Genomic DNA, 25,116 nt, shown 5'->3' on the forward strand with positions numbered 1-25,116 from the left:
ATTCTCTAGGAAAGGTTGGCAAGAAATTTTGCCAAGGATACAGCCTTCAAAAATATATCTTAGTGGTGGTGGATCAAGTTAAGAAATATCCACTAATATCTCATGTTTCTACAAAACCATCAAACCACTAATAGAAGTGTGGCTTAACCTAGCATGTCACAATTGGGCATCTTTTATTGTATTAAAAGTTTCTGCTAGACAAGCAACATCACACTTATCATACATGTCCAATTTGTACAATCTAACTATGTAACCTCAAAAGTTTTGTTTAAATTGGTCTTCCACTAAATTTTCTTGCCCTTATCCTTGGCTACTAGAACTTGATCTTTGATTGAACTCTCACATACATTCCTTTTGGATTGTTCCTCCTATAATAGTAAGCTCCTATAGTAGTAGGCTTACAAGCTCCTGATAGGTAAGAAGGGCTACAAGAAAGACAAAGGAGGGAAGCATTAAAACCCAGATAAGATTTAGGCAAACAGTTAAATGGTGATGTTTATTTATCATGTCAGCCAATTGGAGATGAAGAATCAGGTGATTTGAGATTAAGAATCTCCAATTGGATAGTAGAATAAATTGACAACGATTGAACTCTTGATCGCCGATTGAAAAATGTGAAATCAGACGATTGCAAAAATGGATGACTGGAGAGGTATCATCAGACGACTGAACTCAATTGATTGGATGATTATAAAACACTAATTGGACGACTGGAGAATCACTGATCGGATTTTTGGAGAATCACTGATTGGTACAATTCTTAAGGGTGGAATCGGATGATCCTTGAAAGTGGAGTCAGGCGATTCAAGAAAGTAGAGTCATTTGATTTGAAAAGTTAAATCCGGCGATCTCGAGAAGTGGAATTGATCAATCCCAAAAAGTAGAATTGGATGATCCTAGAAGTGGCATTGGTCAAGGTAGGATTGTCAAGAAAAAGGAATCACCAAAAAATGGAATCGACAAAGGAGTATCAGTGGATTTGGATCATTGTGGAGAACCACCTTGATCCAAATAGTTATTTATGTAATCTATGTGATGATCATTTAAATGTTCATTAATGTTACAACTATTTTTAATCTTAAATCCATAAATGCATTGTGTTGGTTTATCCACCAACACATTTGGCGATCGTTTTGTTGTTGTTATCTATTTTCCCACACATGCTCTAGTTTATTATATGAGCATCATGTAAATGTTCCATGGATTTGGCATGGGATCATTCGCTATCTCTTACGACATCCATTAGTCTATCTTTGTTGTCATTTCGACCATGATGGTGTTCATCGTTTCGTCTTTCATTTTGATGTGTTCTCCTTATGTTGAAGAGGTTTTGCCTATTCCGTTTATCTCTGTTTTATTAACTTGTTTGTGGCATTTAGTTGACCGAGTCAACGTAATTGCATTTTGTGGGTGTTTCTCTCTAGGTGTGTTAGAACATTTTCCACATTCAAGCTAGTTTTATCACTTATGTGTGGCTATCCAGTAGTTTTTCCCGTCCATGTTCAATCAATTGCTTCTTCTAGAAGTAGAGTGTGGCAATGCCTTTTATTAGGCTACTATTCATTGTTGGATCATTCATTTATGATGGACCGAGACTAGCATTATGATGCTCGCCATAGGAGCATTGACACCATGCAACACAGTGGACATTCTATGGGAGGATGCACTGGCTGTTGGCAGATGAGGAATATGAGGCTATTGAAGAAGATGAGGTACCCATGCTGAAGAGGAAGATGAGCGTGTAGACGTTGGGGTTATGGAAGATATAGTGGGTTATGGAAGATATAGTGAGTGAGCATTCGGAGGACAAATAACACATAACTCACTAACCTAGCGTTTCCTTTATAAATAATTTCACAATTTTTCGATAAAGGCTTTCCACTTTTGGGAAAATACTTTTTTTTTTTCGAACAGTGTTAGTGTTGCAGTGGTTGCAGGGAACAAAAGGAGAAGTAAATGCGACAAAATTGTTTAGGAACCGTCAACAAGGGCAGTGTCCTGTAAAGTGATGCGGGCAACAAAGGCAGTGTCCGGCAAAGTGATGCGGGCAAAAAGGAGGGGGGAGAGAGAGACTCTCTCCCATTTTGACGACTTTGCAGGTCGTAGCCGGACGCGCCAACTAGCTAAATTGTATGGTCCACTGCCCAGTAGTCTTGCGCAGCTTACAGTACAATATATATATATATATATAATATATATATATATATATTAACATGAAGAGTTCCGTCAAATGAGTGTGTGTCACGGACGACAATCTACGCTTGTCGTTCTGACACGTCTATCTCCAACTTTTCAGACCCTTCACGGGTCGTTAACTTCTTCCCAGAGTCCTCTCTCCCATACCTCCACGATCTATAGTATAATGTATCTCTCTACAATTTATGCTGTAAATCACCAACCTAGGTCCGAGCTAGCTAGCTCTCTCTCTCTTTCACACACTCACTCTCACATACACATACTAGCACTCTCTCTCTATCTCTCTCTCTCTCTCTCTCTCTCTCACACACACACACACACACACACACACACCCACCTCCCCACTCACTTCGTGCATTTTTTTGAATAGTAAATATACATATTATAAATATTAACAGTCTTTTACAAAAAGTCTATCTTGACAGCCTAGAAGATAACAACCTGGCAAACCAAAATTACATCAGACTTGGACATTTATTTCTTGGGGAAATTCATTTTTATGGGAGGATGAAATGTGGGGACTAGTATGTCACTTGTTGAATACTTTGTGCATTTCTTATCGCCCATCCCTATGACACAATGTTACCTTTGTGCCAATTGTGTATATTGCTTCATATTCTCCCCCAAAAAATCAACCTCCAAGGGGGCAAAGTTTATGAACACCCAAAAGAGAAGCTTACATGCTCGGGCCCAGTATAATCATGATTAGTAATAGTTCCTAGTGCCTTGTAGGACCCACAAGTTTGTTTTCCATCCCGCACATTAACAAAGAAAAGCAATACAATAACACACTTTTGCTTATTTTAACCAAAAAGCACAATTAATGTACTAATAGAGATTGATTTACTCCAACCCCCATCCCTTAAACCATACCCTACACACACATATGAAGAAACAAGGTTGCATTACACCTACTTTCATGCAAAACTTTTGTCCTTTACCCGTTTAAACCAACGAGCTAGAATAGTGATACACAACCTGTAAAGTAGGGCAATAACAAATTGAAACTTTAAGTGAAATATATATGTGAAGTAGTTGAGAACTAATCAATCTTACTTTTCCTTATTGTCCTCCAATTCGTAATCCATAGTCAAAGTAGAGGTCTCACCTCCTTCAGGATGAAGAGTACATTAAAAGCTATGGGTGATAAGCTATGACATGAACCTGACAAAAGAATTTAGATGTGAGGCTTCACAAGTCCAACTACCTAAACAAACCCTTTTGCTATGTTCTTTATCAGCCTTGCCAAAACTTGACACGAATGCTTGCAGTAGTGCTCTAGCCCAATCATGTCTGCTTTGAGTGGAAGGATGAGCACTTGAAGTAACATGTAGCACATTCTCTATGGCATAAGTAATGGCAGAAGCCCCAATGTGGCCATCCAAGGCCTAATCAAAACTAAATGTTGGCATTTTTTAGTGCACGCAAATGAGTGAAATGCCTCCTTTTCATATAATTTAAACCAATGTAAACTCCCAAGGCAAAGAGCAAGGTATCTAGCTTGGACCATCTCAACGCCTTGACCAATTGGCAAGGATGGTGTTCAGCTTGGACCATCTCAACTCCATGCGTGCCTTGACCAATTGGCAAGGATGTGTTCAGCTTAGCGCCTAGGATGGTGCCTTCGCTACAATCTTAACTAGGAAAAAGGTAGAAAAACATGGCCTTAGATATTATATGAGTGAGGGGGCTATGGCTCATTATAGTGGAGGGTCTTAGATATTAAATGAGTGAGGGGGCTATGGCTCATTATAGTGGAGGGCCTCAGATATTAAATGAGGGAGGGGGCTATGGCTCATTATAGTGGAGGGTTTGGGAAAAGTTAGTTTCAGCTAACTTGTTCAATTTCAAAGGTGTTATGTGTGTGTGTGTTTTGGGGGGGGGGGGGGGGGGTTGATCATTGATTACCATCTACTTCAAGCCTTCGTTGTGAATAGAGACAGGCTAGTAGTAGTGATAGTTAAAACAATAGTAGTAGTGATAAGAACTACCCACTTTTAAAAAAGAAGAAACCACAATAATTGAGTCTATCAATCCATAAAATATCACCAATCTCCATTTACAGGCAATAATAGTAGTAGTAGTAGTAAGTACCTATCCACTTAAAAGAAGAAAACCATAATTGAGTCCACCAACCCATTAAGTAGATCACCAATATTTTTGGAGAAAACGAAAACCTTAATACTATAAATATTAATAATTAAATCTCCATATTTTCCTTGAATCTATCAACAACCATTGATTGAGGAAAATTTTGTCTGAAAATTCGCAATCCACTTACTCACCTAGTCCGTTATATTATGGATCAATTAGTGCTTATAAGGGGGCATCACATAGCAAAGTAAAACATCTCCTCAGCATATCCTACTTTGTTGTAAAGGACTTTTTTTGGTTTTTTTGGTTTTTTTGGTTTTTTGGTTTTTTTTTTTTGCCCATAAGAGCAACAATTGAGATGTGAAATAAAGTCCTTTCAAGTGCCAAAAGAAAAGGGATACTGCTCATGGATTTCAAGTTCTGAGTTTCACAAAAGTGGTGGGTTCTGCTGAGCATTTTCCAACTGCACTTGCATGTGAGCTCTATGATGGTACACATGCTGCAGCAGTTTAGCTTATTACCTTCAAATCACAGAAACTCTTTCCATAAGACAATCTATACTGTGCTTTACAAACTGGTAGCTCGTGAGTCTCTCTGCATCTTCAAAGCGTCGGCAAAGGTAATACCAAAGCTAGCATCTACAAAATAATCCCCTATAAATTGCAAGCATTTAGCTGAGAAGAATTCAAGCAATTGAGAGTGAGTCGCCCAAGAGCCCCGCCGACAGGACACCATTAATTATAAATATGGCCTAAACCTTAGTGCCCAGATCTCAAATCATCCCTTCACCACCCACACATCCATTCCCTCCTCCTCCCTCTCTGCGTTTAACCCCACCACCACCACCATGACTAACCTCAGCTTTTACCTTCTTTTGCTTACCCTAACCATCGCCTCATCTCTGCCTTCTGTGCAACCCGCCTCTGCTTTGGATGAGTATAATGACAGTGAGGAGGAGACCGGAGAGCAACAGTTCAAGGCATGGCTGGATTACATTAAATGGGGTGAAGAAAACCAGCCCCATTTCCGGCAATTCTTTCACAGGAGCAGAAACAGCTCTACATTGGTGGTGGACTTGGACGGCCATGGCAACTTCACATCCATCCAGAAGGCAGTGGACTCAATCCCCTTGGGAAACAAGAAGCCAGTGTACATTCTGGTAAACCCGGGTGTTTATAGGTGAGCTTCATAAACTGCTTCATCTCAAAACTGGACCGACCTTTTCTGAAGGATGATTAGGCTGCTCATAGCAATGTAACCATGTGTTAAGCTCGTGTCAGTTTTAGACGGTTGATTTAAGCTGTCAAAGAGTACTCTATAAACTACAAGATCCATGATATTTTCGTATGTAAGAAATAAAGTTCACTCCATGTGGAATCTAAGCATGGTAAGCAAGGTTCAAACTAAATGCAAGTTAAACCATGGGTTAATTTGCATGTGATTCAGGTAGAATGGTAAAGCTTGAATGCCAATGCGAAGTGGTGAGAGTGCTGGGTTTGGTATGGGCGGTTGTGGCTAAGCATAGGTGTTTACATGTCAAATTGGGGTCTTGTTTTGAAGGGAGAAAGTAGAAATACCCATGAGCAAGGACTTTATCACGCTACAAGGCCATGGGCGGAACTCGACGCTGGTGGTGTGGAATGACACTGCTAGTGTTGCGAACTCGACATTCAGGAGTGCATCCATTGCAGTGGACGCGCAATACTTTGCAGCCATGAACATCACCTTCCAGGTGAAATAGAGACCTTTGATTTACTATCTATATGTTTATATAATATATATATATATATATAGACAGAGAGAGAGAGAGAGAGAGAGAGAGAAAATAAGAGAATAAATGCAAGTGGGATATACGTGTGTACGTGTGTGTGTGTTTGAGAGTGTAGAACTCTGCGCCAGCCCAACTGCCGGGGGCCGTGAGAGAGCAAGCTGTTGCAATGAGGGTGTCCGGGGACAATGCGGTGTTCTATGGGTGTGGCTTCATAGGCCACCAGGACACCCTCTACGATCAGAAGGGGGAGCACTACTTCAGAGACTGCTATATCGAAGGCTCCATCGACTTCGTCTTCGGAAACGGGCGCTCCTTATACCAGGTGTGATGAACACACACTCTCTCTCTCTCTCTCTAGCATATTCATTACATTCTACCTTATTTCTTAGTAAACCTAACATTCTTATTCTATCTTAGACCAGGTGTGATGAACATTCTCTCTCTCTCTCTCTCTCTCTCTCTCTCTCTCTCTCAACTTGTGAAGAGTTTTATTTGTTTTCACAGTTTGATTATTATTTATATTACTATATTAGGTGCCATGATGTGAACCCCAGGGTTGGTATAGGTTGGGGCTTTCTCTTTAGCAGTCGGGGGCTAGAGGCCACTGGCAAAAGAAGAGCTTCTTTGTTTAGACATAAACAGCTTCACAACGGCTTAAAAGAGAAAAAAACAAGGCCATGCCTACCATGGATTCTCTAATAGTGGTTTATCTAATTCTTTAATTAGAGGAAAAAACCTCTCTACTATAATATGCTTTATTTTCTAGCATATACTACTTTGCCTTATCAAACTTTATAGCATATACTACTTTATTTTCTAGCATATACTACTTTGCCTTATCAAACTTTATAGCATTTTCTTTTTTGAAAGGGATGCGAGTTGCACGTGGTACCCATTACACCGGGATCATTGACAGCACAAAAGAGAGCTAAGAACGACTCCGACTCAGGCTTTGCGTTTCTCAATTGTACCATAAGTGGATCGGGGGTAGTGTACCTTGGGCGAGCTTGGGGACGCTACTCTCGAGTGGTGTTTCTCTACACCTACATGGAAGACATCATTATGCCTGAAGGTTGGAACAATTGGGGTGATGCAAGAAGAAATGGGTATAGACCTCTCTGTATTCTCTTTTTGTAATAGCCTTTTATAAACTTCAAGGGTTATTAACTAACCCCTTTGTTATCCCCATTTACTTTAACTTCATCATGGAATTTTCAAACATATACCACAAAGCTCTTAAACTTTCTTGATTTTTGAATTATGGATATGTGGTCAACAACTTCTAGATGTTCATTAACATTATTTGTATTTCTTTTGTATGTAGGACTGTGTACTATGGACAATACATGTGCACAGGACCCGGAGCTGGACCTCATGGGAGGGAACCATGGGCACACCAACTCACTGATGATGAGGCAAAACCATTCTTGACTTTGGATTTTATTCAGGGGAGCATGTGGGTGCCACTTGTGATGCCCACTCTTACCATCTAAACACTTTGAGAGGGAGCATGTAGTTGCCACTTGTGATGCCCACTCTTACCATCTAAACACCTTGAGAGGAAGCAAATTTAAAGTTGCTTACTCTCTCTCTCTCTCTCTCTCTCTCTCGTATCTTGAATCTATTTCATGTGGTATCCATTTGATTCCACATAGTATATTTCACTGCTAAAGAATGTACCTTATCATATGAAGGTCTCTAGTTTCCAATTTCCAAACTCTAAAGAATGTACCTTATCATTATGAAGTTCTGTAGTATATTCCACTACTAAAGAATGTACCTTATCATATGAAGGCTGTAGTTTCCAATTTCCAAACTCTATATTGTGATTTTGTATTGTTATTCCACTACATAAGAATATTGTCTTGTTAGACATAAAAGCTACAAACTCCATATTATAATTCCTATGTCTTTATTTCATATGCCAGTGTGCATGCAGACATGCTTGAGCATGGAGCACATGCACACATTGAATAGGGAGGTAGCAGTTTGTGCTACATCTGTAAGTTAAGTTTGACATGTGAATTAATTAAAAAGGTTGTTCTTTTACTTGTACATTTTTAATTTTTACAAGGTTTTTCTTGTATGACAATACTTTTCATGTTCAGATGGGGGGGGGGGGAGATAACATGAAAAATAAAATTGAACTTGTTCTTCTATCTCTCTTATAAGAACAAGTTCAATTTTACTTTTTGTGTTCACATTGGTGGGGGGGGGGGGGGTGGGGCACTCTCTACAAAAAAAACTAGAAGTGTGCAATGAGCATTCCACATATGGAAAGTTCTTGCCAAAATTTTATGAGGTGATTATTAAAAAATTATGGAAAATGGATTGTTTGTAGAGCTGATAATTTAAAGGCAATACAACATAAGAAAATTTATTTGTTTTCCTTTCAAAAAACACAATCAAAGGCTTGAAGATGTGTCTATAACATGGTTTAGTTACTCTTAAAAGGCTCTTTTGTAAGCAAATGAAGAAGCTCACATATATATGCATAGATGAAGAAATTCTCTTTTATAAGTTTAAGTATCCCTAATCTAGCAAATGAAGAAGCTCACATGTATATACATAGATGGAAACTAGGGTGACCATACAAAGATGAGATCATGGTACTATAATTTTTATTCTATCTCATGAGACCATTGTACCACCATAGTTTACATTCTATGTGCAAGATCTAGACTTGCAATGCGTTTCCTATCTTGACGGACATTTTGGTCACCATGTATCTCTTAGGAACTTATAATAATGTGATCATTGTGTGATAAATTGTCATAACTATTTCTTTTAAAATAAAATATTTTCCAAGTTTTCCGTTGTATCCAAACGCAAAGAAATAAATGATATATGTATAATGATATAATTTCAAGGAAATGTCTTTACACAAGAACATACATACATTGCCATGCTAAGGATAATGAAATGTTTCTTAGGAATGACAAAGTAGATTAGATTGTAAATAGTGATCTTATTTTATCACATCAACATTTGCATCTTACAAAAGTGTTTTTAATGAGCCTATATAATTTTTTTATAAGTATAATACAAGCTTATCCACATTAGTTTTTGAATATTTCTTCCTATAGTGAGTAATAAACACTCTTTTTTATTTGTTCAATCAAAAGCTTCAAAAACATTCAAATGAATATATATTCATTTGAATGTTTTTGAAGCCTTCGATCAAAAACATTTGATCCAATGGTATAGAAATGGGCTTACAGCCAGCCATACCATATTTAGACAAGATATCAAAAGCACACTGTCGCTGTGATAGCCATATGCCCTTAGGCATCCTAATGATTCAATGCCAAAAAGTATCTTAGCTCACCTAAATTCTTCATGTCAAACTTCTTCTTGAGAAGACCCTTCACATGCTCAACTTCTTGCTCTTTGTCAACCCCAACAATCAAGTCATCCACATAAATAGTAATGACAACAATCCCCTTATCACTCTTTTGTATATAGAGTAAATGATCGGCATCTGCCATATGAAAGAAAATGATGACAAGATACTCTACGATTTTGTCATGCCATGCTCTCAATGCCTATTTCAAACCATACAAGGCTTTACACACCCTACACACATAATTTGGGTGACTCAAATCCTCATAACCAGTAGGTGGCTGGTCCAAATACACTTCTCCTTATAAATCACCATGCATGAATGAATTCTTTACATCCATCTGACCAAACCTTTTGATGTAGTCACTACAATTACATCTCTCATGGTTGCCATCTTGTAAATCACCATGCATGAATGCATTCTTTACATCCATTTGATATAAGACCAAACCTTTTGATGTAGTCATTGGAATTACATCTCTCACGGTTGCCATCTTAGTAACGGGGCTGAATGTCTCCTCATAATCAATGCCGTAGATCTGAGCATAATCTTTAGCAACCAATCTAGCTTTGTGCCTGCTAATGCTTCCATCCGAGTTGTGCTTCACTTTGTACACCCACTTACATCCAATTGCCTTTTTACCCTCAAGCAAAGGCCCCAATTTCCATATATTATTTGCATCCAATGCAACCATTTCTTCATCCATGTCTGTATCCCAATTTGCATGCCCAATAACATCCTCAAAACATGTGGGCTCAACATCCTGCATAACCTTTGCCATGTATGTATAATGGTGAGCTACATAACCATCATACATGAATATTTGAACAAGGTTTTCGACCGAATTTGACCTGCATGGTACTGGATCTATCCTTGGTGTTCTCGTAGCTGCCTTAACCTTCCTTACACTAGATGTCTTGATGTTGGAATCCTAAACCTTCAGAGGAGTAGGTGGTATGAGGAATCTTCTACACAAGAGAAGTGAGGCTCTGTAAGGTATGTCATGTAGGATACATCAAAATTTGCTCTAGTCAAATGGATACATGTGAAGCTGCCACCTTGAAAGGAGACAGAATTTGTATCAAGTTCTTGACAAGAAATATGAGGAATCGCAAATGCATCGAGGGAGTGCGGACAGCAGTTTCAGGGTATACTGCGATTTCGATCGTGTTGACCAGAACTGTGTGCACAGGTTACAGATTTCGAATCTGTAAGTTCTGAGGTGTTTGTCACGAAGCAAGCACAAAGTATTTCTGCAAACAGGTTGTGGTTTGCATGTATTTTTTGAACAGTCAGTGAAAAAGACTATCTGGTGTGTTGCTATGCACTTCTAGTAATAAAAGGCTACAAAAGACTTGCTTGCTGTTTGGTATCAGATTTTGGCATAATGGCAGATAACAGTGGAAACCCTATGATTGAGAAGCGGGATAAGAATAACCACCCGTCCTGGAAGTTCCAGGTGACAAACTTCCTTATTGGGAAAGGTCTCTCTATGAGTTTGTTTCAGGTGAAGAAAAGGAGCCGGAGCCGAGTGAACCTACGATTGCAGATGAACTAAAGGCATGGAAAGAGTGGAATGTGAAAGACAAGAAGGTGATGTATTGGCTATCTGCAGTCATTGACAACACTATGCTGGGGCATATCAGAAATGCAAAAAGTTCACATGCAGCTTGGACCACGTTTGAAAATATGTTTTCTGTAAACACAAAGGCACGGAAGATTCAGCTCAAGCAAGAGTTGAATACCTTGAAGAAAGGGACCATGACTGTCAATGAGTATGTATTGAAAGTGAGGAGCATTGCAGATGCATTAGCAGCAATTGATGCAATGCCTGATGATGATGATTTGGTATCGTCTACCTTGGGTGGACTTAACAATGAAAAGGCATGGAAGTCCTTTGTTACTTCTGTATATGTACAGAAGCCATTTCTAGACTTTGATGAGTTGATCTCTCTAATGATTACAGAAGAGATCAACATGCAGGGTGAGTCTGCAGGAAAAAGTGGTGAACAGGCCCATGCATTCTATTCTAGTTCAAGAAGGGGACGTGGCAAGTTCTCTCCAAGAGGCCGTGGTATGGGACGTGGTGGTGATAACCAGCAAAATAGGTTAAACAATCAGTTTGGTGATATGCAGATTTCAGGAGGCCGTGGTAATTTTAGAGGCAGGGGGAGCTCTAGAGGAAGAGGTGGATGGCAGAATCGAGGATCTAATAAATCTGGTATTGTGTGTCATTATTGTGGCAAAACAGGCCATATTGCAGCCCAATTTTATGCTAAGAGAGATGATATTCGCAGTGGTAAACTACAACAAGGAAACTATGCATCGTCTTCACGACAGAATGAAGACAGAAAAGAGCATTTGTTTGTTATGCAGCATATGATTAATGCTGTTACAGAAAAGGGGACACAAGATGATGTATGGTATGTTGATTCGGGTGCATCAAATCACATGACCAGTCATGATGAATGGTTTGGAGAGATGCAGGATTTGGAGAATCCAGGCTATGTGCAGACAGGTGATGACTCATGCCACCCAATTACCCACATTGGAAAAGTTCCCTTGGCTTTGCATGATGGAAAGACAAAGAGTTTGTCAGATGTATTGCATGTACCATCCATTACAAAGAACTTAGTTTCTGTTGGTCAGATGGTAGAGCAAGGGTTGCAAGTCAGATTTAATGCAAAGGGCTGCTTTGTGGAAGATTTTAATGATAAGTGCACGTTGGTGGCAAAAGGAAGTAGAATTGGCCGCATGTTCACTCTAGATGCTGGAATTCCTGCAATAAATGTTGCTATGTATGCTAAAGGCAAAGGAGTTGTTGCAGATATTAACATATGGCAGAAACGCATTGGACATGCAAATGTGCAAAGGCTGAAATTAATGCAGTCTAAAGGGTTGGTTACAGGTTTGCCTATGTTCAAAGTTGCAGAATTTCATAAGGTTTGTGAAGCATGCCAGTTTGGTAAGCAGGCAAGACAACCCTTCTCACATGATAGAGATGTAAGTAGAAATGTACTTGATGTGCTGCATACAGATATTTGGGGACCTACGCAGAATGCATCTCTTGGTGGCAACAAATATTTTGTCACGTTTATTGATGACTGTTCAAGGAAGTTGTGGGTGTATTTTATGAAGGAAAAGAGTGATGTGTTTGAGCACTTCAAAACTTTCAAGGCTGCTGTTGAAACAGAAACAGGCTTGAAAGTTAAATGCTTGAGGTCAGATGGAGGGGGAGAGTATCTCTCTAATGAGTTCAGCAACTTCTTGAAGTCTCATGGGATAAAGAGACAGTTTACATGCAGGTATACCCCACAACAAAATGGGGTTGCAAAAAGAAAAAATAGGCATATTGCAGAAGTTGCACGGGCCTTGATGGCTGAAAAGAGTATGCCTAAGCATTTTTGGTCTGAAGCTGTTCATACTGCTGTATATATTATGAACAGAACCCCCACAGCTGCAGTTCATGGAATGACCCCTGAAGAACGGTTTACAGGTAAGAAGCTTGATGTGTCACACTTGAAAGTGTTTGGCTGTATTGCATATGTTCATGTGCCAGATGAGTTGCGGAAGAAGCTTGACCCAAAAGTTGAAAAATGTATCTTCATTGGATATTCTTTGGAGCAGAAAGGATATCGTTGCTATAACCCTGTCACCACAGGTGAGTATAGAGTGAGCAAGGATTTATTTTTGATGAGATGAGCAGTTGGTATGCATCTAGTGGTGATGCATTGAAGGATGATGATGATCATGATAGTTATGTGCAAACAGAAAAGAAAGAATCACAGAGCCTTACTGGTCCAGAAACACCGTCTAGTAGTACACCGACTGTTAGTCCTTGGTCTGGGAGACTAAGGAGCAGTCCTACATCTTCAGGTGCATCTACTAGTGTTGCATGTAAAGACAAAGGAAAGAAGAAAGTGTCAGATGGTATTGATGCAGTTCTTGATGGAGAGTCCAGTGGTTCAGAGAGTTTAGATGAAGAACTTGGTATCCCTTCAGTGAGGACTCCAAGTGTACAGAGAGCACAAAGTAATGCAAAGACTCCATTCACTGATCCAGTGAAACGCAGGTCTAGTAGGGCGAGATACCCTATTAAAAGATTTGGCTTTGAAGGTTATGCAGCTCATCATTATGCCTATATGGTGAAAGTGGTTGAGGATATTGAGCCTACTTGTTTTGAGGATGCTGTTGGTCATGCTCATTGGGATGCAGCAATGAATGAGGAGATGGCTACATAAGAGGCCAACAAGACATGGGATCTTGTACCGGTGCCTAAGGACAAGAAAGCTATTGGCTATAAGTGGGTTTACAAAATAAAGCATAATGCAGACGGATCTGTTAGCAGGTATAAGGCCAGGCTGGTTGCGAAGGGCTATGCTCAGACATATGGCATAGATTATGATGAGACATTCAGTCCAGTTGCTAGGATGGCAACTGTTAGATGTGTGATTGCTTTGGCAGCAGCCAAAGGTTGGAGTTTGCAGCAAATGGATGTAAAGAATGCCTTTTTACATGGTGATTTGCAACAAGAGGTGTATATGGAGCAGCCAGCAGGTTATGAGGATTTAGAGCATCCCACGTATGTGTGCAGGTTAAAGAAGGCGCTCTATGGGTTGAAACAAGCACCTAGAGCATGGTCTGACAAGATCGAAGAATATCTTGTCAACATTGGATTTTATGTTTCTGATGCTGATCACTCACTTTATGTGAGAAAGGGAGATGCAGGTTTGGTCATCATAGTCATCTATGTGGATGATCTGATTATTACAGGTGACAGTAACAGTGGGATTGCTGAAGTTAAAGGCCTTTTGAAGAAGAAGTTTGAGACGAAGGATTTGGGTGAGCTGAGATACTTCCTTGGTCTTGAAGTAATGATGGTATATGGCTGTCCCAAAGGCAGTATGGCTTGGATATGTTATCCAAGTACGGTATGACAGCATGTAAGCCTCTTTCAGTGCCGTTGGAGCAAAATGTGAAGTTAAGTGCTGATATTGGAGATGAGTTAGAAGACCCTACTATGTTTCGGAGGATAGTAGGGAGTTTGATTTACATGACTATCACAGACTTGAGCTATGCTGTTGGCCTTGTTAGTCAGTTTATGCAGATGCCTAGAAAGCCTCATTTGGATGCAGTTAGACGCATATTGAGGTATGTGAAGTCCACTTTGCATTATGGACTTTTTTATGAGGCAGGTAAGGAGATACAAGTATTTGGATACACAGATGCAGATTGGGCTGGTAGCATGTACGATAGAAGATCTACCAACGGATTCATGTTTTCTCTTGGTAGTGCAGCAGTTACATGGAGTAGCAAAAGCAACCTAAAGTTGCTTTATCGAGTACAGAGGCTGAGTACAGAGGTGTTGCTATGGCAGCATGTGAGGTGGTATGGCTGCAAAAGTTCTTGTATGATTTGGATGTGCAGGTAGATGATCCAATTGTCATTTATTGTGACAACATGAGCAGCATACAACTGGCTAGGAACCCTGTGTTTCATGCTAGGACAAAGCATATTGAGGTTCACTACCATTTTGTGAGAGAAAAGGTATTAGCAGGTGAGATTGACTTGGCTTATGTCAGCACACATGAACAGATAGCTGACATCTTCACAAAGGCATTTGGTGCAGAGAAGCTTCAGATGTTTCATGGTGGACCGCCTGGTTAGGTGGATCTGCATGTCTACACTTGGCACGTCGGTGGTCATCATGACTCTCACATGACCACTGACTCATCACTTATTATATTTGGTTTGTTACACCTATCTACAGCTGGCATAGTTATAGCGCCAATCGGCTAGTATAGTCGGTTATGCACTGTTTGACCTAGTGGGTCACTTTTCTTTATGTTGTATCTTATCTATACTTTGTGTACATTGTAGAGTGTGTGGAAGAAGAAGAAAAAACCAGCAAGAAAACGTTTCGGTCTCCATCTCTCTTTGTATGTTCTTGAGTGAGCTTCTCCTTGTGTGTATTGTGCGTGTTTGACGCAGCAGCTTGAGCAAGTCCCCCCACCACGCGATTTTTGACATGAAGACACGATACTAGGAAGGACTTGGTGCTACAAAGTGAACTACCAGATTGATTGGAGGCAGTAAACCGCTAACTTAACCTGCAAGGGAAAGACCTCTGTGGATGAACTACTACAAGCAGATAATCTTATGATAACTGACCAAGGGAAAGGAATAAAGTTGGCTAGTGAGACAACGATAGCCCAATGCCGTCCACAACATTCCACTCCTACAAGGAAGATATGGGTAAGAAAGAACCTACTTCAAGCACAAAATTACAAAAGGGAACTATGGATTCCCAAGGGGACAACACCGCCGCATCAGTACTAACCTCATCAACCAACCCAAAAACCCCAACCAAGGACTGCTCCACCTCGACGAACCAGGACAAGCACAAGGAGGGGGAAACCCTAATGGATTAACAAAAACTTCTTAGTCACCCAAGGATATTATCAAGGACAAAACCTTATTTGGGTACCAAAGCCACCTCATCAACTCCCTAAACCCTCACCATCTGTAAGGTCCCTCCCAAGCCATATATGTATGTGTCTCTTTTAATATAGATTTCAATATAGATTTCAATAAGAAAAGAGAGTGTAATTAGAAAGAGTGAGACAATAAGGCTAGAAACATTAGAAAAGTGTTAGAATAAAAATATTAGCTCCAAAAATCCTAAAAGAAATAAGAACATAAGAATAATTCTATTAAGAGATAAGTATCCCCAAAAATAGAATTTCGAGTTTAGGTGATAAGAGGTCATATTTAGAGTACTTTTACACATTTAGAGTCCATGCATACTAAAAATGTAGAAAAACAACGTGTTTCCAAAGATGGCACGTTTGTGGCCATATACACACGTTTTTGCCTATTCTTCCGGCGCTGGCTTGTAGACCAGATGCCTTCCCGTTCTTTTGACTGGTTACATGACCATATTCTGAGTTTTTATCAGAGAGTTATGGTCGAAACAGTTTACTGTTTCTGTCAGGGTCTCTACATAGAGAAAACTGTGAGAAGACAGCAAGTAGCCTCAAGGTAATCCTAGAGTTTGAGATGTATATATCCCTTCATTCTTATCTAATATCTTATAAAAGAAGCTTAGATTTCTATGGTCTTTCGAAGGAAGAGACCAAAACTCCATAGCTTTTCTTGTAGTGTGAGATCCCTGTTCCCCACCGATCAACGGATTCGGGGTACTAGCAGCGGAAGTAGCACATCATGCGTGGGTAGGGGTCTCACACTCGGGGCCTCGCCCACGGATATCCGGACAAGAGACTAATCCGTCGGTTTGTCCAAAACCGAAACTGGAAAAACTTCCTTTACTCGGAAAGCATGGGCGATTCCACCAGGATAACTCTTTACTCTAACGTAGTCAAGATCATTACGGATCAACTGATCTGACTGCACCTTTAACGGTACTTGGTCAATTCAAGGTAGAAACTTGCACTTGGATCATTGGGATCAACGCTTTTTTCCCCACCAAGAGGCACAGCCGTTGATTCCTATCCATAGAACAATTTCTATCCGGGATTTACTTTATCTATCGTAAAAACAAAGTTGAGTCTCGATTTATGGATCCATCAGTCCAGCCTAACCCCATCCGATCCCATGGGTTAGCCAACCGCCCAACCACTGTAGTGATGGGATCCAATTTGGAATTTGGTTAGGTTTTGTCCCGGGTACCAAGGAAAAGAGTTCCAAGGCCCCCTAGCCGGAAGTTCATGCAAACATAAAACTAGCCACACCACTTACACACCCAATATGAAATTGCCTTTTTCTTAGCATCAACTAACTTTAAAACAATCCTTTAATGAAACCATAGTACCACTGATCACAATCTTCCAATTTATCCGGTTGATTCATAATTTCCCAGCATTCCTTCATCAGAGTATCTATGGCATCATTGGCAACTAGAACGCTCACCACCTGTCCACACAGAGGCCGTTTCCATAGTTCCTAGCCCATAATACTCAGCAATATAATCACTTATCAAGATGGACTCTCGTTGAAGATCAGCAAGATCAACCAACAGATCCATATAACAGAGCCATGGACTCATCCGTTGAGGACCAGCAAGGTCAGTCAACCAGATCCATGCCCGGTTTCACAAAACAACTCTTACTCCTTGTTCCAATATCTTCCTCGACGCACGCGTGGGTATCCTGGGCGACCCAGAGCCCGAGCACCGTATGGTCAGCACCCTCTAGGATCCTTCGCAGGTGACCTAGCGCTTCACTCATAGGCCGCTTCCTTGGTCCCTCATCCACCGTACCGGAAGCTCACCATTTTAATCGAACCGAGGCTGGTCAAGACCTCGGTCGACCTTGCTACGCGAGACGTCCTCCATTGACTCTCCGTCAGCAGTTGCAACTTTATCAGTTAGGTCTCCACGACCTTAATCACAAGACGGTCAAAATGCTTCCCCAGCATTCTTGACATAAAACAACCATTTACAAACATCATTTACAAACAGTTTACAAATATAGTTTCTATATTAACTCTCATTTTTTCACATTATCCCTCATTAATCCACATTACTTATTCCACATTCCATGTATATGTGTACTCATCCAATCACCTCCTTTTCCATCTCTTCACTTCAGATTCCTTCACATCACATATCATATATTCACATCCATATCCACATCCATACATCCACATCCACATCCACATTCACATCCATACATCCACATCTACATGCTTATCTCCATTTTCACATGCTCATTTATACATCCACATCCCATATCCACATTCATACATATACATCCATATATCCACATCTACATCCACATACATACATACATCCACATCCACATTCCACATTCACATCTATACATCCACATCTACATTCACATTCACATACATCCACATCCACATTCCCATACATCCACATCTATACATCCACATTCCACATTCACATCTACATTCACATTCACATACATGCATCCACATCTACATGCTTACCTCCATTTTCACATCCTCATTTATACATCCACATCCCATATCCATATTCATACATACACATCCATACATCCACATCTACATCCACATACATACATACATCCACATCCACATTCCACATTCACATCTATACATCCACATCTACATTCACATTCACATACATCCACATCCACATTTCCATACATCCACATCTATACATCCACATTCCACATTCACATCTACATCCACATCTACATCCACATTTACATCTATGCATATACATCTTCATGCATATATCCATTTTCATGTTCATACATCCACACTCCCATCTCCATATCCACACATCCACATACATACATCCATTTTCACATTCCCATTTATATAACCCCATATACTTTCACATCTAATCTTTTACATCACATCCATTCTCGCCCTATCACAACCCATATACATCTTATCCTATCACATACACTTCTTACCTCATCCCCCCATACACATCTTAATTCATCTTATCACATCCTAACTTATTTCATAAGCATCTTATCACCTCTTATCACACCTCTTATCACATCCTATCACTTTCCATACGCATCTTATCAATTCTTATCACATCTCATACACCTCTTATTACATCTTATCACATTTCATATCTTTTTTTTTTTTTTTTATAAAGAGAATTTTTTTATTTGATATAAGATTTCTCTACACATTTATTTATACATAAATTCCATTTAAGGAGACTAACACTTTCGAAATTAAAATCAATCTTTTATGCATCTTCTTATGCATGATTTCAATTTGGTAGGGAATTATACTTTTAGAATAAAAGAATTTCTCTTATGCATCTAAGTTAAGCATAAAATCCATTTATGAAGAAAATCATACTTTTAGTATAAAAAGAATATCTTTTATGCATACCTATATGCATGAAATCCAATATGATAAAAGTAACACTTTTGATATAAAAATTTTTCCTTTATGCATACTTCTATGCATGAAAATTAAAAATGATAAAAGTAACACTTTTGATATAAAAATTTTCCTTTATGCATACTTCTATGCATGAAAATTAAAAATGATAAAAGTAACACTTTTGATATAAAAATTTTCTTTTATGCATACTTTTATGTATGAAATAAAAATGATAAAAGTAACACTTTTGATATAAAAATTTATCCATTATGCATACTTCTATGCATGAAAATAAAAATGGTAAAAATAACACTTTTGATATAAAAATTTATTCTTTATGCATAATATTAAAATTCAATTTCTCCATGATTATAATGAAATTCTTTCAATTAATCTAGGATGATGATTCCTAGAATATGGTAGGAAGTCCTCTTTTTATGCTTTGAATGAAAATTTTTTTATGCATAATTTTTATAAAAATTTTGCCATAGCTCCGCTGCTATGACTGATAAATCTCAATTTTTCTAAGGGATAAAGCTTATCATTAAGGAAATAATTAAAATGATTCTCTAATTGGATCCTTAATCCATAATGGATTGAATCATCAATATACATAAACTAAAAGCATAAGAAAAAGCCATTGATTTGGCCTCAAGCATAGCTTTATCTTGGGTTAAGGAAAAGCTTTATGAAAAGCTTGATTAGGATTGAGAATGGGTCATGAGTATGACCATTTCTTGAGTGAGAGAGAGAATTTACATAAGAATCATTAGAATTTAAACATAAATGAAAATTAACTTCAATAGCATTTATTAAATTATGTAACTCTTCACTACTATTCAAACTTCAATAGCATTTAAAAAAAAACCATACCAATTAAACTTCTCAAGCTTGAGAGGGGTTGAGAAGAGAGAAACATTGAGAAATTATAGAAAGATGAATATTCACTAATTACCTTACAACTTGCTTGATTCTTTGTTCACGGTAGAGGCCCCCAACCAATCAATTGGTTAAGTATGTTGATGGAGCCACTAATGGGGATTGAAGAAAGAGGGAAGCTCCAAAAACTAGTGAATTATTAAATGAATTCACAGTTCTTGGCTTAGGTGGAGTAGAGTAACGATGCATAAACACTATATATTTTTCAACAAGGGTGAGGCTTCTATTTATAGGAAAAATTGAGCTCCTAACCAAACAAACTGATTCTAGAATTTTCTAAATCAGTTTGGTCAATATTTGACCATTTTTAGGTCAGTTAAGCTAACTTTTTGGAACTAGACTTGAATGAGGAGAGAGGAGAGATGAAATATCTCAATTTTTATGAGTTTAAAACTCATTCAAGCATGTGAAATATGCACCTCCTTTAAAGAACTCCCCTTCCTTACATATGTCATATTTTTAATATTGCTCATAGTTTTTTACTAATAAACCTTGTACATTTTCAACTCTTCATCTTATGTGAAATATGCACCTCCTTTAAAGAACTCCCCTTCCTTACATATGTCATACTTTTAATATTGCTCATAATTTTTTATTAATAAACCTTGTACATTTTCAACTCTTCATCTTATGTGAAATATGCACCTCCTTTAAAGAACTCCTCTTCCTTACATATGTCATACTTTTAATATTGCTCATAATTTTTTACTAATAAACCTTGTACATTTTCAACTCTTCATCTTCTGTGAAATATGCACCTCCTTTAAAGAAATCCTCTTCCTTACATATGTCATACTTTTAATATTGCTCATAGTTTTTTTACTAATAAACCTTGTACATTTTCAACTCTTCACCTCATGTGAGCATTTACTCATTTTTGGGTATTTTCTTTTTACAAGTTGGATTTATCTCCTCCCTACACATGGATTGATGCTATTGGTCCATAGGAACCTTAATTGGACCATAGTCTAAAGATTTCTGAAAATCTAGACCCTTAGGCTAAGGTTCTTTATAGCTATTTTCAATTAATTCCAATTGCACATTGGAAAATTCTTTTTTGAATTTCTGTTTCAGGGGAACTCATCTGAATTAGAAGAGATATTTTTCTATCCAAAAATATTCAAAATCTGAATATTCTCTCTCTAGAATATTTTTCTCTCTCTAGGCTAAAACAGATAGAAACAAGGTCTTTATATTTCTGAAGAGGGATTGATTACAGGGAAAGATACTAGACATCAAAAAGGGGTTGGGAGAGGAATCTTACATTCTACCCCACTTAAAAAACGCGAGATGCCCTCATCTCGCAAACTGGGGGTAATTTCGCAAGATTCACGAATATGAGACTTAGAGAAAAATTTTAATCAAGATTAACCACCAAGATAAGTCTTAAAGAGAGCAAGATTCAAAATACGAACAAGATTTAAACTTTATTCATTCTCGAAACTTATACAGTAAAGATAGAGGAACTCTTTACACTTCCATAAGCCCGTCCATCATATGGTCACAAAAGCAGTCCTCACAAGCTGCACAAGTATAAGGTAACTCATCTATGGGAATGATTCTGTGGGTTATTGCTGTGCCTATCTCAGTGGTATGAGGTGTTCTAAGAAAAGGACCTCTGAGAGGCAAGCCAAAAACGGGGTAAAGGCATATCTTCTCATGAGGAAGAAAACACGCCAGTAAAAGAAGACCCGCTCAGAAAACCCAGGATGCCTTGATCTCATGACGCAGTAGTATCAGGGACCCAAACCCAAAGCTTCAATAACCATGGCCAAGCGGACATTGTTACGAAAGTGCTGCTGACCCCAGGGTGTTACCCTAGTTATGTCTTGATAGGTCCGCCATTTTGTCTGCGCTACAGAAGTTCCCAAGTGAGGGAAAAGTGAGCGCTCATACTGCTCTATAAAATCTTTCTTCACAGACTCCCTTGCGTCTTGAAGGTGAGAAATCATCATGGATAAAACTAATTCTTGTTGCCAAGCCATGAAGGAGATTAAGAAAGAAAGGAGATCGATGGAAGTAAGATTACTGTGAACGACAAGCATAAGTTACGACTTATATAAAGGAAGGAGCTAGCGTAACTTAGAAGCCAACGGTAACTTGCCACTGAAGTTTTACCGTCTTTCCATGATTTGGGTTTGGCACATTTTTCTATAGAAGGCATTCAAACTTTGAGATGAGGAGATAAAAGAAGCTCGTAAGCTAAATCACCTACTTTCTTTGGTCCACAATATCTGGGAGATAACTTCTTCCCAAGAGATAAAGAACTTCTTTTGGGCCGTACTCGAATGAAGACCAAAACCTTGATATCCAAAACATCGATTCTCCTTCTGAACTCATTGTTCTGAATCTTAAAACAGGTGGGACTCTTGAGAAGTATTCAGGAAAAAGGTTCTTCCTTTTTTAAACAGAATCTTTCTTTTATTTTAGAGAGAGAATAATTATAAGATCAGAAAGGGAGATTCTTACTCCTGTATACCTCTAAGGCTGGGGGAGAATCTTACATTCTACCCCACTTGAAAAGTGCGAGATGTCCTCATCTCGCAAGGTAGAGGACAACTCTTTTTCTTAAGATCCAATTTATTCTGGGGTTCCTTATATTCTGGTCAACCCAACAGAATACGGGGATAATTATCCCTTATATAGAACTCATCATTAAATAACAATTCATTCAGATCATATCATTCATATCTTTAACACGATAATGGCCCATTAGTCTGAAAATTTTCCTTCTGAACATTCCTCCACAGGAATTTTAGTTAAGCAAGTTCTCAATTTGTCATTCCTTAACTTAATCTACCGTCTCAAGTGTTAACAGTAGCAATCTGACAGCACAATCCACTAATCTCATAGTGATTTGCTGAAATCATTATCATCATTCCAGTCATGAATATCATCACTGGGACTCGTCCCATTCATCCTCATTGTGGTTTCGCTCAGCTTATTACATTTCAACTAAATTTCAAAAATCGTCATTTTTCAATCAGAATCCAATTCAATTCATCAATTCTCAAACAGAATTAAAAATCATATCAACCACATTCGAAATCATCATCTGGATAGCATTAACGCTTATAATTTCAAGTCTTAGATTTACTCGTATATACTATCGGTAAAGAGCTGCAGTTATACCCTCGGTATATACGGATAGTCATGATACTCGAAACTATAAGGTAAATACCATCATGTCTAGGTCTCAAGCAAGTCAGGGTTCCATACAATTGCGGTACTTCCAATTGAAGACCCAATTACTAATTTACGAATTTCAATTTGAATTAACAATTTGTATGAATTATATCAAACAATTACAACCTTTTTGTGCGTCTTGATAAACTTTTGACATAATTTGCTCCTCAGTTGATCTTATTGGAGATCTATGACTTAAGTCTGATAAATAGATTTTTCTTTATCCGATCGTCCGTAAAAAAAACATTTGTATATTTATATACAAGTTGCAATAATTACATAGAGTGGTTCGGCTCCAAAATTCAAAATCTCTTCGAGAGACGTATAAGACGACGGTACTGGGCCATAGTCATGCCCTGTTACATAAGTTCTCTAACTGCGAAGGAAATTATTATTTTCTCCTTAGGGATAAATCGACTAAGGAGTCTATAAATTTGACATGAAAGTCTGAAATTTTGAGGTGTCGAATGATATAGAATGACACCACGCACCATTTTCAGCTTTAACAGGATCATAGTCAATGAGAGATTCTGCCACAGCATTGTATGGCGGTTGCAATGAGCGTGGACATATTGCCCTGCAACCCACTTATGTTGTATTCTCTCCACTGGGGTAGAAAAATATAAATCCTTAAAATGGCGTGCAAGTCTTACTCGGCTTGTTTGAGTTGAAGCGGAAGAGATGAGATGCTCGAAGGCAAATGCAATCATATCTTGAGACTGGGTGAGGTCGGGAATACCAGATAAATGTGGAACTTCCATCTATAAAAACAATTTCTTTGATTAAAATTTCTTCATTAAAGAAGCTTACGGGATGAAAATACATTATGAAAATGCTATTTCTGAATTCTTATTACCAATTTCAGATAAGAATTTAATTATCTTTATTAGCTTTCAAAACCTGCTCTGATACCAACTGTGAGATCCCTGTTCCCCACCGATCAACGGATTCGGGGTACTAGCAGCGGAAGTAGCACATCATGCGTGGGTAGGGGTCTCACACTCGGGGCCTCGCCCACGGATATCCGGACAAGAGACTAATCCGTCGGTTTGTCCAAAACCGAAACTGGAAAAACTTCCTTTACTCGGAAAGCATGGGCGATTCCACCAGGATAACTCTTTACTCTAACGTAGTCAAGATCATTACGGATCAACTGATCTGACTGCACCTTTAACGGTACTTGGTCAATTCAAGGTAGAAACTTGCACTTGGATCATTGGGATCAACGCTTTTTTCCCCACCAAGAGGCACAGCCGTTGATTCCTATCCATAGAACAATTTCTATCCGGGATTTACTTTATCTATCGTAAAAACAAAGTTGAGTCTCGATTTATGGATCCATCAGTCCAGCCTAACCCCATCCGATCCCATGGGTTAGCCAACCGCCCAACCACTGTAGTGATGGGATCCAATTTGGAATTTGGTTAGGTTTTGTCCCGGGTACCAAGGAAAAGAGTTCCAAGGCCCCCTAGCCGGAAGTTCATGCAAACATAAAACTAGCCACACCACTTACACACCCAATATGAAATTGCCTTTTTCTTAGCATCAACTAACTTTAAAACAATCCTTTAATGAAACCATAGTACCACTGATCACAATCTTCCAATTTATCCGGTTGATTCATAATTTCCCAGCATTCCTTCATCAGAGTATCTATGGCATCATTGGCAACTAGAACGCTCACCACCTGTCCACACAGAGGCCGTTTCCATAGTTCCTAGCCCATAAT

General features: G+C 38.7%; 1 protein-coding gene across 1 annotated transcript; it reads left to right on the plus strand.

The window, feature by feature from the left end:
- The first annotated feature begins 4,684 nt into the window (after positions 1-4,684).
- On the plus strand, positions 4,685-7,949 carry LOC147606241 (putative pectinesterase 53). The gene is made up of 5 exons (XM_086792765.1): positions 4,685-5,469; positions 5,851-6,022; positions 6,177-6,383; positions 6,932-7,167; positions 7,386-7,949. Exons 1-5 carry the CDS (start codon positions 5,138-5,140, stop codon positions 7,552-7,554), a joined length of 1,116 nt encoding a protein of 371 aa, XP_086648891.1. The 5' UTR covers positions 4,685-5,137; the 3' UTR covers positions 7,555-7,949.
- The last annotated feature ends 17,167 nt before the right edge of the window (positions 7,950-25,116 follow it).

The sequence above is a fragment of the Cibotium barometz genome, chromosome 58 (genome assembly GCF_041138505.1).
Source record: "Cibotium barometz isolate CiBa-2024 chromosome 58, ASM4113850v1, whole genome shotgun sequence".
NCBI lineage: Eukaryota > Viridiplantae > Streptophyta > Polypodiopsida > Cyatheales > Cibotiaceae > Cibotium > Cibotium barometz.

Coding starts and splice junctions, on each gene's coding strand:
- LOC147606241 (XM_086792765.1), top strand. CDS start 5,138: ATGACTAACCTCAGCTTTTACCTTCTTTTGCTTACCCTAACCATCGCC. Junction 6,384..6,931: donor ACGGGCGCTCCTTATACCAG/GTGTGATGAACA, acceptor CTTTTTTGAAAG/GGATGCGAGTTGCACGTGGT. Junction 7,168..7,385: donor GGTGATGCAAGAAGAAATGG/GTATAGACCTCT, acceptor TTTTGTATGTAG/GACTGTGTACTATGGACAAT.